At 39.4% G+C, this 13,552-nt stretch overlaps 2 protein-coding genes across 3 annotated transcripts in view; one reads left to right on the top strand and one right to left on the bottom strand.

Annotated features, from left to right (window-relative positions):
* jakmip2 (janus kinase and microtubule interacting protein 2) overlaps positions 1-1,065 on the bottom strand; it is a 24,265-nt gene extending 23,200 nt beyond the window's left edge. For both annotated transcript variants that reach the window (XM_061803031.1, XM_061803033.1), the window contains exon 1: positions 1,004-1,065. The gene's annotated coding sequence lies outside the window, so the exon portion shown is untranslated. The remainder of the gene's footprint in view (positions 1-1,003) is intronic.
* Positions 442-13,552, top strand: LOC133491643 (sodium- and chloride-dependent GABA transporter 2-like). The gene is made up of 14 exons (XM_061803034.1): positions 442-646; positions 732-866; positions 984-1,124; positions 1,827-1,914; positions 2,102-2,234; positions 4,083-4,217; positions 4,898-5,001; positions 5,284-5,408; positions 6,569-6,681; positions 6,762-6,899; positions 9,986-10,088; positions 10,162-10,262; positions 11,615-11,785; positions 12,608-13,552. The coding sequence occupies exons 1-14, from the start codon at positions 457-459 to the stop codon at positions 12,728-12,730; spliced, it is 1,800 nt and encodes a 599-aa protein (XP_061659018.1). The 5' UTR covers positions 442-456; the 3' UTR covers positions 12,731-13,552.

Below are 13,552 nucleotides of genomic sequence, written 5' to 3'. Positions count from 1 at the left end.
TATTTTAAATTATTGAATTGTTACTGCAATATTTCTTTTTACAATTTGTAATAATCCATGAAGCCTAAGTCATTTGCTTTCACGGGCCATATATAGTATATAAATGTTTGGGCCATGAAAATATATCCCTTACATTGGATATCGACATTAACTTGAATTTTTTCAGCTGATGTTGCAATTTGATAAATTGAGAAAGCATCAACCAAGCTGGAGCACATCCCGAAGGTGCAACCCACTGTGCTCCTTCTCCGCCTCTCCTCTTACTTAAATCGCAACTGTCTCAGACAGTAAGATATTGTCAAGTGGGAAGTACGAAAACCACATCTTCACAGGCGAGAACTCTTGGAGGTCCAGCAAATTCGGTTGTTTTTGTTTTTCTTTAGGGGGCATCTTGGCACGTCCAAAAGGAATTCCCTTCACTTTATTTACACGTTCCAGTGTAAAAAAAAAAAAAAAATGTTTTTAAAGGAGGATGATTGCACTTGTGATGTTTTTGTACCCAACGAGAGGCAAAAGAAGTTCCGAGAAACAGAAGCACGGGGATACTGGGCCACCAAAGCCGAGTTCATCCTCACTGTGATGGGCGGCATCATTGGACCGGGCAACGTGTGGAGATTTCCTTATTTGTGCTACAAAAACGGCGGAGGTACGATGCTTTTTTTTTTTCTTTTTTACATAATGTATATGTCACTTTCCACACTTGGTGGCTGTAATATTTTATTCCTTTGTAGGTGTCTTCTTCATTCCTTACGTTTTGTTCATGGTCACTTGCGGAATCCCCTTGTTTTTTCTCGAGACCGCAATGGGACAGTACACCAACCAGGGGGGGATTACGTGTTGGAAGAAGTTTTGCCCACTTTTTCAAGGTTCGCATTCGAATCATTTAAAGGCGAATTTATTTGACGCGTGAGCTGTGCTTAATGCGCACGGATTGCGCGCTCTAGTTGGAATTCTTTGATATAGATTTTATCTTCAATTTGCAGGCATCGGCTACGCCAGTCACCTTATCATTGCCTTCGGCGCCTCGTCCTACATTACAATCATCGCGTGGGCGTTCTTTTATTTGTTCTACTCCTTCAGCGTCGACTTGCCATGGGCCACGTGCGGAAACGACTGGAACACAGGTAGGTAGACGCCACCTGTAAAGAAAAACAAAACAATATACTATCATGTTTGGCTTTCTTATAATGAAATCAACTGCATGGCTTTTTGTTCCCCTCGCCCCAGTCCTTAATTTCTCCAGGTAATGGAATTGAGAAAGGGTTATCATTCTCAATGCCGACGTGGCTGTAGACAGGTTCAACCAAGCGACATTACATTGAATTAAAATACACATAAACACTTCATTATGATATAGATACGTATATATAGTACATAGTTTATTACACTGCATGATTACACAGCTTCATAACAAGCTAAAAACAGGCAAAACGACTATGTACACTATCCCTAAATGTTAAGATGGGAATAATCAAAGGGAGGGTTTTATTATTATTATTATTATGATTTTTATTTGGCACTTTCCGAGGAGAGCACGAACAAAGTGCCTAAAGTTAAAGAATATGTAGTTATACACAGTTAGTTACACACTTAATGCAAGACAACCATAAATTACACAACCAAAAGTTCTAATTGTGCCGCAAAGCCTGTCAGTTTTAAATGTTCACTTATGAGGGAACTCTTGAGCTCATTCCACAATTTGTGGGCAATGGACTCCTAGACACGTGTTGCTTTTAGAAATGTTGCACATCTTACACATTGTCTTTGAGCAATTGTAGCCTGGTTGACATTGCAAAACAGGTTTGTCTTATGTCCTTGCCTTGTAGACTCATGCATGGAGTTCAGGGTTGCAAATGAGAGCCTCGCTGTGACACACCGGCAGAACACCACTCTGCCTGTTGTAGAGTTCTGGGAGTAAGCATGCCTGGTTGACTATCTTGACTACTTTGTTTTTCTTTTTCTTCTCCCTCTGTCTTACGTTTGTCTTCCCGCTGCCCTGTCATTCCTCCTTCATCCAGTAAAGTGCTCTCCCCTCTCTCATGGTTTGTGTTGTTGTCGCATCGCCATTGCCCCCTTTGCTCCATACTTGTGCCATCCTTAGGCGCCGAGTGCTGAAGATCTCTGGTAGTATTGATGAGGTGGGGAGCTTGAGGTGGGAGCTTGTCTTGTGTCTCATCCTGGCATGGGTCATCTGCTACTTTTGCATTTGGAAGGGGATCAAATCCACTGGGAAGGTTAGAAATAGTTTAACAATGAGCAATATGCATGGCTGATTTTCACCATGTCTTGCTTGCGTCATTTCATCCAGCACACTCGTCCGAGGACAAACACATTTTTGATGATTTAACACACAAGTATTGCATACAGTGTTCTCTCCTATCCCGCAATAGCAGTATTTTTTAAATTAAATTATGGCAAGGGAGAGGAACTTAGGCTAATGAGAGCAAATGGTATGACCCGTGATGAAATTCTAAAAAGAAATTAAAGCTGCAAGCAGAGAAGTAGAGGACCTCACAGGCCTTATTTCATTCTAAACTGTCATAATAACTATCAATATGCGACACCCATATTAGAGGGTGTCGGCATAAAAGCACTGCGTTTTAGCGTTCAGACTGAGGCTCACTCGGCCAAGTTCGCCAAAGCATTAGCCCTGAAATTCACCCAAATGGCGGCTTCATACTGAAATAGCCGACTTGCTTCGCTAGCAAGTATGGCTCTTGAGACTTTTTTTGTGCATCCTGCTATGACCGAAATGTTTGCCAAATTGCAGCTCGTGTCGCAGGACAAATGTGTTCAGTCTGTTCAAGTATGTTCAAAGATTCACGTTTAGGACCCTTAAAATACATTCAAACAGATGTGAAAACATTGGTTAGCTTTCTAGCACGAAAGGAAACGTCATTTATTTCCTTGTATTTAATGCTTCTAATCATGTAAAGGACATTGCGCTACCTTGTTTCTGAAATAAATAAAATGTGCTTTGCTTTGATTTCCATTATACCAAAAACACAACAGTTCTGAGAGGGGCATCCTGGTGTAGGAGCCATAATAAAAACTTTAATTTACAAAAAAAAAAAAGACAAATGCCCACAATACACATTAACATTTATCTCATTGTTTTACTTTACTTATGTGTTGATAGGGATCTGTGTTTTTCTGTACTATCCATTTGGAACTGTACCTGAGCCTTCAACAGGGACTTACCTGACTTAATCAGTCTTCAATACCACCGCTATTATGCAGCAGTTTTAGAAACCATCAACAATTTCAAGTGTGTCAGTGAAACTGTTGTCAGATTATACTAATAACATAATTAACATGTGGAGATCACTACAGAGGTGTCACGAACCTCTGGTACGGGGGCGGACCCAAATGCAGGACTTCGAGGCAGAGGCATAATGTTGAATGTGGTTATTCCAGAAACTGGGCCATACACGGTGTAGCAGTCCGACAAGGCCGACGCACAGAAACGATAAGCTAGGCGGGATCCAAAAGACATACAGCAAGGTCCGATGACTCTGGAGCAAACTAACAAACTCAACAGGAGAGGATCAAACTAAAGGGCACAGAATCACTGCTACTCTAACATACGCATACGGAGAATCCCACAGGCAGTGAATGCAACTCATTAACAAAAGCAACAAACTGGCAAATCCCAGTGACAAAAACTCCAACTTAAATGCCCGTCTAATTACAGTCTGAATGTGAAACACCTGTGACAGGTGTCACCGCCCAGAGTGGCCTGGCCACGCCCATCTTGGCAGTGGTCAAGCCTTTGCTCATGACAAGAGGTACTTTTCCAGCATTGTAACTTGGCTGACTCTGACCATAAAATCAAAGGAAAAACAATGACCTCAGGTGAGGATGAATTTGAATCTGATTGGTGAAAGAAACGTTGCGTCACTATTTAATGCGGTTTCAAGTACATTGGCCAAAACTACTGCTTCTGAAGGCTCGAGGCGGATTGAAATGATTGACAAGACATCGGAAAATGAAATTTGAATAAGCAGGGGTTAATAGTTTGAACAATATAAATGTTTTTCCCATTCTATCTCTGAAATTTGCTCTCGTTACCGTTGATCCAGGCAGCCTACTTCACGGCAACTTTCCCCTTCGCAATGCTGCTGGTTTTGCTCATACGTGGTGTGACGCTGCCCGGGGCAATGGACGGGATTATTTATTACATCTACCCTGACGTATCCCGGCTAGCAGATCCGCAGGTAAGAACAAGAGTATAAACTCTAAACGTCAATGTATTTTTTTTTCTGTTTCATCTTCTTTACAAGAATTTCACATAGAAAATAATGCTTTGAAATCAAGAGAAAATTGATATTTATGGAAATTTAATTCAAAAGGTTTATTTACTACCTCTGATAAGTGCAAAAATAATAATAAGAAAAGATTAATAAATATAACATTTTATCAGCCATTTCAGTTCACTGTAAATTAATATTTTAAAATGTAGATACTCACAAACTTAAAAAATTGTGACAGTCCATTTTAGTGACATTTATTTATCTAATTAAATAATTACTGGAGATTTGAATTTAAGTCACCTATTATTGAAAAACAGTGTCTGATCGCTACCTCAGAATTCGAATCAGAATCAGCTCGCAGTTAAAAAAAAAAAATCTATAAAATACACAGATGTCATATATTCATACGCTGTCAATTTAAAGACAACTTCTTTTTACATGTACTAGAAAGATATGGTTTTGGATAACCAGGGAACTAGGTTCCTTTTGTTTCATTTGTGATCTTGAAAGTGTGTCCTCATCTTAAACGGCTTAATTACTTCAGTATTTTCAAAATATTCACTTTCCATGGTCCTTATCCTCACAAGTGTCGTTTTGCATTTTCATTTTGAAAATTTTTTTTTTCTCCATGTTGGTATTTTCAGGTGTGGTTGGATGCGGGCACGCAGATCTTCTTCTCTTATGCAATCGGCTTCGGGTTCCTGACCTCTCTTGGCAGTTACAATACCTACAACAACAACTGTTACACGTAAGCACACTGGCTAAAAACATTAGCTGCGCACCATTTGAAGGTTTTCAATACCAGGAATGAATACATTTTATTTCTGATTGAATAGTTAATAATCCAGACAAATTTAAGGTTAAATTGGTTCTTGGAATGGGCTGTCTTTCAGTTTCACATTGTTTGAAGTTACTCCATCGTGCATATATTCTTTTAGGGGTTTAATTTTATTGCCTACTAAAATGAAGCACAGTATGCGACATCATGTTTGTTATTGATTCAACAGAATTGGTTGTGTTTATCTTTTAGGGATTGTTTCTACCTGTGCTTGCTGAACAGTGGCACCAGCGTTGTGGCAGGCTTTGCCATTTTCTCCGTCTTGGGATTTATGACCTATGAACAAGGTGTTGATATTGCAGAGGTGGCTAAATCAGGCAAGTCCCAACTCCATTGGCCAGGTTTGCTCTCTAAGTAGGGATATTTATTTTGAATGTTGAACAAGCTGTAGTGGATTTTCGATACAACCTTGAATCAGGATTTTTACAGTGAATCAGGAGCCATTAAAAAGCTAGAGATATCTCTTTCAACTTTCAGCTTCAAAGAGGGTAATTGCACGACTGAATCCAAATCTTTATCCACCCAGCAGCTACAGGAGGACAAGACATAATTTGGGTAAACAGTGAATCGGGACATAAACTGAGGCTGGTGGGGTAACATCAAAGTTTGCGCGCGCCATTTGGTGCGTCAAATCCTGTCATTCATTTCGTGCCATTCAAATATTAGTGAACCAATCAGGCTGAGGGGCGAGTACGCTCATGAATGCGTGATTCATAAGCTTGTAACTGGAAATTTTGGGTGAGCTGATAGCAATCCGACCACAATAAAAGCTGTTATGACACAACGGCCCATTTAATAAACGCCTGTGTCACGAAGAAGTCATTTACATCCACTCAGCTTCGACCCAAAAATACACTTCACTACTGAAAAAGAAACTGACAAAACTAGTTTTGAAGTTTGCATTAGAGTTGATCGTTAAATCTTGTAGGACCACACAGATTCACAGAACTCTTATTAGCAGTATAGTGATAGTACGTACTGTATTTTACTGTTGAGACTATTGGTATCATTATAATATCGTACTTTCTATTGAAAAAAAACAATAACCTCACTTCACAAATCATTAGAGGGATTCAGACAGCCTTCAATTGGTTTTATATTGTTTTAGGAGGCCTGTTAAAAGACGCATTGATTCTCTGAGCACATACACTCGGAGTGGAGTGGAGTGGAGTGGAGTGGAGTAGAGTGGAGACTTATAAAGTACGATTGAATAAGGTTGCACATGGTTTTGGAAAGACTACAAAGCTGTCAAAACATATCATAGTCAAGACTAAGATGAAGTCGATGGAATTCTCTGAAGAGCTTTGAGACTGGATTTTAGCATGGGACAAATGAGGGAAAGCTCATGACTTAAATCTTTCCAAGAACACAGCCTCTTCTGTAATTCCTAAAAGACGTGGTCTTGGTGAGAGTAACCATTGGTCACCCAACTAAAAAGATTCAACACTTTGAACCTTACCACATTGTACGTGTTTAGGTCCAGGCCTGGCCTTCATCGTTTACCCACGTGCTGTAGCCATGATGCCCATGCCGCAGGTGTGGGCCGTGTGTTTCTTCCTCATGATCATTCTACTGGGCTTGGATAGTCAGGTAAGCATTTTCTCTTTGAACAAGTATGTGCTCCAGAGAGTTTTAACTGCCCATTCATCCTGTTGCCTCCTCCCGTGCAGTTTGTTGGTCTGGAGTGTCTGATGACGTCGCTGGTCGATCTTTACCCAGCTTTCCTACGTCAAGGCTACAGACGCGAGCTGGTCCTGCTGGCCATCTGCAGTATTTCTTGTTTGCTGGGACTTTCCTTGGTGACTGAGGTTTGTAAAACCAATGAATGACATTTTTAAAATAAGACTAAATGAGAATAAATACACTCTAGAGACGTGAATTTACATTTGTCAGCTATTTAAATGTTGAACAAAGTTATGAGTAGCAAAATTATGCAGTAGGAAAATGTTAAAGTTACAAAATGTAAAACAGATTTGTTAATAATACAAACAAAAACTAACAGGCTAAGGCATTGCCAGGTCACTTTATTGATGCACTTTATAACTAGGAAAAGCAGCACAGTAGCCATGTGGTGAGCATATCTGCCAGCGAGGTTTGAAGTTGGGGGTTCAAATGGTGGATCCAAGCCTTCATGTGTGTTCTCCCTGTGCTTGCATGGGTTTTCTCCTTGTACTGTGGCTTTCTCACATACAGAATTCCAAAAATATCCAGGATACAATCTTTTTTGAAGACTTGAAATTTTTCACAGGTGTGAATGGGAAATCTAAATACCAAAAAGTACACTGTATTTGTATTTTACAAGAAGAGATTTTTCCATCCCTGCTAGGATGGTAATTTGCCAGATTACTTGTAGCAAGCTTAAGCTCCATCTCAACATACTGTAATATTTACATGATGTATATCAAGGTTGACAGTGATCACCCCAGAACAGCAGGATCACATACAATTCTCGACAATAAATGAACAAAATTGCTGAAAATCAAGTACCAAGTAGGAATTAGCGCACCAAAACAGGAAACGAGACATGACTAAGGATATGATTTACAGCTGCAACAATGATTGAACACAGACTTGACAAACCATGTCTAATTAAATAGAAACAGATTAACAGTACAATGAAGCACACATAGACAAGCACAGATGGCTGGAGGGAACTGAATGGTTTCGAAAAGATAGAGGGCTGACCAAAACAGTTGCAAATGACAATGAAATGAAAACAAAAACTTAACAAAACATGAAACAAACTAAATCTAATCAATTGCAACTCAACAAAAACACGAGGAAGTAGGAAACAACATTGAATACTGAGATTTAACAACTTTTCCCCTCATCCCTCAAAGCAACCAGCAATAGAATCTAGTGACCTCGAACACTAAGGCCAATTCAAAATACACTTTTCTGAGTCAAAGATCTGAAATGTTCAGATTTGACAAATGCTGCAGTAGTCTGACATCATACAATATCCATGCTTGGGGGGTACTGACAGCTAAAAATATTTACCTGTATGATTGTGTCGGTTGTAATAAATAACACAACCGTTTATGTAAGGAATTACTGTGTATATCTTTGATTTTACAATTACTTTTTTCCCCCCCAAGTAGGATAGTGCACACTTTCCAGTTGTCACAAATGCAGCATTATCCAAACCCTTACAGTAGTTTGAAAACCATCTGTCGCCATATATTTATGTTTTAAAATTTGACATACATAAATACTGTATCTGTGTTGAGCCGACAGTTGGCTGGATACGACTTGAGCATCTGATCCAAAGCGAAAACATGATAAATGAGAAAAAGTTATGCCTTCGAGTCTTGTGGGTAGTGGCCGAGCCACAACAGAGTGCAAAATATTTGCCATGCCCTCCAACTTGGATTTCTATTGATAGATGTCTGGGAACACGTACATTGCGGTGCACATTCTCACTAACAACTATAATTGTTACCTCCCCCGCAAAAATCACATCACATACAGAATTTTTTTTGCTGACATGCAAATGGATGAATGGGAACTAAACAGGTGGCATAATAGAATACAATATTTTATTAATTCAGCAATTTCTTGAATTTGAATGGACTTTTTGACAAATTTCAGTCAGATTTCTGAACTTATCATTTATGATAATATGGTCTGATTAAAGTGCTAAATGATATTAAAACTGAATACAAACTCTGGAAATGTGTCAGTTTTGGTCTTGTTGGATCTCAGTGCGGCTTTTGATACCATAGACCACAATACACTGCAAAAGTGGTTGGAAACGTGGGTAGGACTAAATGGAATGGTCCTTAAATGTTTCAGGTCCTACCTGGAGGAAACAAGCTACTTTGTAACTTTGTAATTGGAAGTGCTCAATCACAACAAATGTCAATGACATGAGGTGTACCTCAAGGGTCCCTTCTCGGACCCCTCATGTTCAGCCTGTATATGCTACCCTTTGGTCAAATTTTCCAGAACTTTAGTTTTGACTATCATAGCTATGCAAGTGACACACAGTTATATGTAGCAGTGTCTCCAGATGACTATAGTTCAATTGAGATCCAAAGTAGACAAATAACTGGATGAGCCAAAATTATCTTAAAGTAAACCACAACAAACTTGAGGTAATTGTTTTTGCAATAATAAGAAAATGATTGCTATTTGTAAAAACCTGGACTCATTAACTTTAAAAACCAAAGACCAAGTTCCAAACCTTGGTGTTCTGATAGATTCTGACCTGACCTTCAACAGTCATAACAAATCACTTATTAAAACTGCCTTTTACCATTTGAAGAACATATTGCACTGAAGCCTTGCATGTGTCAAGCAGACCAGGAGAAGCTCATCCATGCTTTTATCTCAAGTAGACTTGACAATTGTAATGGTCTTCTAACTGGGCTCCCCCCCAAAAAAAGCTTTAAACAGCTGCAGCTTGTTCAGAATGCTGCACCTCGGTTTGTGACCAGAACAAAGCGATCACAGCATATAACTCCAATTCTAAAGCCTTTACACTGGCTTCCACTCACTTTTAGAATTGATTTTAAAGTTCTGCTACAGGTCGATAAATCACTAAATGGATTAGGTCCTGAATACATGTAAGAAATGAATACAAACTGAGTAGGGCTCTTAGATCGAGTCTAATAATGGAGTGCAAAGTCCAAAGAAACATGGTGAAGCAGCATTTAGCTATTATGCTGAAAAAAATAGAACTCCTTTTTTCTCATGCGTTCTAGAGTACTTCCACTAATTCAGTGGTATTTCTTGCAGTTAAAGCTGTTTTAATTGTACTTTTTCAAATGTTTTTATTTGTGTGTTTGAATGCTTTTAATCATGTAAAGTGCATTGCGTTACCTTGTATATGAAATGCGCTCCCCAAATAAATTTGCTCTGCTTTGCATTAAATGTACTGCTGTGCTTATAGGGAGGGATGTACCTGCTCCAACTGGTGGATTTCTACATTTGCAGCGGGATGACCTTGCTCCTGCTGTCCATCTTCCAGTCTGTCAGCATTGCCTGGATCTATGGTGTGCTCTTAATAAAAATGAGAAAACAATTCGAACAAAGTAAACTGTGAATCCCTCCCTCTTTACTTTACAGGAGCCGAGCGTTTCTATGGGAACATCACAGATATGATTGGTTACCGTCCCTCTCCACTAATGAAGCTCTGTTGGTGCTATTTTACTCCGTGTTTATGTTTTGTAAGCATTCCATTCAAGTAACATATACACACAACTACCATATATCCTCAAATTTCCGAGTGGTGGGGGGGATTCAGCCTCCTTGAAATAGGCCTAGCGACACTGAATTCGTCTAAAATTTTGTTTGTTGTGGAGAAAGAATAAAGCACCATAGTTCTGATGTTCCTAACAACTTAGCCCGTGAGCAACTAAATGGAATATTTTATTCATTATTAGTGTCTGAAAGCTGTTTTACTTTGAACATCATATTTGTGCCTCACTCAAAACACTCGTCTCAGTCATGTAATAAGGAAAAAATAGTAGGTGAGAAAAAATGAGGGGGAGAAAAAAAGTGTCTATATATATTTTTAAGGGAACAGGTCCAATAATGACAGAGAAGAGCCTACAAGTATCAAGAAAAAGAAAGCTGTATTTAAGAGATAACAGCAAGTATCAGTATTAAATCAGAGCTTTGGATGGATGGATGGATGGATGGATGGATGGATGGATAGATAGATAGATAGATAGATAGATAGATAGATAGATAGGCGGGACGGTGGATCAACTGTAAAGCATTGGCCTCACAGTTCCGCCTGTGTTCTCGCCGTGCCTTTGTGTTTTTTTGGGGGAAGGGCACTGCGGTTTCCTCCCACATCCCAAAAGCATGCAACATTAATTGGAGACTCTAAATTGCCCCTAGGCGTGATTGTGAGTGCTGCTGTTTGTCTCTATGTGCCCTGCGATTGACTGGCAACCAGTTCAGGGTGTACCCCACCTCCTGCCCGTTGACAGCTGGGATAGGCTCCAGCATTCCCACGACCCTTGTGAGGATAGGTGGCTAAGAAAATGGATGGATGTATATGAATTTAGAGAGAAGCACAAGATGAGGCCAAGACAGGTTTTCATTTGAGTTATTTTCATTTATCACGCACTGCTGTCTAGTCATGACTGTTTTAACAAATTTAGCATAAAATGTGAACTTCCCCTTTTTAAGGGACAGGTTGAGTTCTACAGCTGATTCTCTGTAATATGTCAGACCTGTCTACTTTCAGCTGTAAATATTTCCTTCTATGATGGTCTGCCAAAATATGTCTTTCTATGAAATTGCAACTTCTGTGCACTTCAGTTCAGTGACAGTTAAACGGAGAGCACGAAACTTTTGTCTCTAGATGTGCTCTGCGTTTGGCAGGCAACCAATTCAAGGCGTTATTTGCCGTCAGCGCAAAGTCAGCTGGAATAGGCCCCAGCTTCATGTAACCCCAAGAGGTTTAGCGGAGTTGAAAAAAAGAATGGCTGGAAGGAAGAAACAAATAGAAACATATGTTCGTAGGTCATACTGTATTGCAGTAATCCAGTGTCTTCTCTCTCTGCAGGGCACCTTCGTCTTCTCCATAGTCAGATACTCTCCCTTGAAATTCAGTAGCACTTATGTTTATCCACTATGGGCCAACATTCTGGGCTGGTTCTTGTCCACCATCTCCCTCTCCCTCATCCCTCTCTTTATGTTCTACAAACTAGCGCAGGGAGAGGGGACCCTTCGTCAGGTGAACAGAACACACATGAACCAGCATTCATTAACTCATTCACTATTCACGTGACATACTTACGTTTTAATGAGGCGCTGTTCTTTGAGGCGATTGTAACTGTCATTCATTCACAATTTTACATGCAATGTGAAAAAATATGGGGGTACTACAGAAAAGGTTTAAACATGAAGTACTATACAACATGTCATACTATAGATTATGTACATTTTATTGCTTGTAATATGTTTTAATTATCTTTTTTTCAACAGTTTAATGTTTTCGGCAGCAGCACGGTGATGTAACTGGTTAGTGTCTGCCTCACAGTTCTGAGATCCAGGGTTCAAATCCCAGCCCCGCCTGTGTGGAGTTTGCATGTTCTCCCCGTGCCTGCGTGGTTTCCTCCTCCATCCCAAAAACTTGCATTAATTGGAAACTGAAATTGCCCGTAGGTGTGATTGCGAATGCTTGTTTTCTTTCTATGTGCCCTGAGATTGGCTGGCAACCAGTTGAGGGTGTACAATAGTTTGCTTCCTGCCCGAAGATAGCTAGGAGAAGCTTCAGCACTCCGGTGACCCTTGTGAGGATAAGTGGCTCAGAAAATGGAGGGATGTTTCACGATAGGAAGCATTTATTTTATCACAAAAAAATGAACATACGCACAAAATCCCATGATATGTGATCAATATGAACATGAAAAAAATATGAAATGAACTGAACCCGTAATAGGTGAATAGTGATATAACGAGGGAACTGATAATCCCATCATCATAAATCCACCCAAAAATAATGCACTAACTCAAATGTTGATTTGTCATTTGATTGCATCTCTTCTTTCCTCAGCGATTTCTCTTGCTGTGCCTTCCTGAAGACGACCTGAAATGTCTTCCTCCGCTGGAAGACAATGTCGCCACTCCTCTCACTGAGCCCAAACCTTTGTCCCATGCTGAGGAAGTCACTAAGTGAGCTACTGTACACATTCAATCAAGGGAACGGCATTAAAGAACAGTGTCAATTCAGTGCAATCACATTGCACTCCTTGGAAAAAAAAAAAAAAAAAAAAAAAAAACTAGACAAGAGGGAATCAGAAGAACAAATAGACTTGCACAGTCTATATCAAAACACAATGGTTTCTACCTTGGCCAATTTCCCACCTCTATACTAAGTTAAAATGAGATTGGTCGGGAGTTGCTGGTCACTAAATGTCTACTGTCTTAGTGGAGTTAATGACAAAATCACATTGTCTTTTAGTCTACCAAAACTGTCTGAGAGAATAAAGAGCCCTAAATATTATCCCTGGGGAATTTTTAAAAATGTCATTCGTTGCATGTGTATTTTTGCTGGCAATAACACAAGAAAGTGGCAGAAGTTTTTAGATTTTTTTTTTTAAATGCTTCCTCACTATGTTTTTCTTTACATTAGAATGAAGAGTTGTTCAAAATCAGTCTTTTGATTTCTCAAAACACACACAATTCGCCACACAAATGGGAGAATGCAGAGGACCAGTACCAGTACCAGTACTCTAATGGCATATCGGCTCCGTCTAGTGGTACGTAAAAGAATCACTGCCTAAGAGTGTTCATTTTTTATATTTTGAACCCATTTGTATTCAATATTAGGGATTGTTTTAAACTGGATACAGTTTGTATAAAACATTTACATGCAATAAATTTCAATTAAATTTCATTATTTAAATAGTTTTTTTGTTTTTTCTTTTTTATTGAAGTGCCATCTTCGTATTCAAACTGCATACTGTTACTCACATACTTGCAATAATGTTAAACACAA

The sequence above is a fragment of the Syngnathoides biaculeatus genome, chromosome 18 (genome assembly GCF_019802595.1).
Source record: "Syngnathoides biaculeatus isolate LvHL_M chromosome 18, ASM1980259v1, whole genome shotgun sequence".
NCBI lineage: Eukaryota > Metazoa > Chordata > Actinopteri > Syngnathiformes > Syngnathidae > Syngnathoides > Syngnathoides biaculeatus.
The sequence above is the reverse complement of the archived record's forward strand: the minus strand, read 5'-3'. Positions and strand labels throughout refer to the sequence as shown.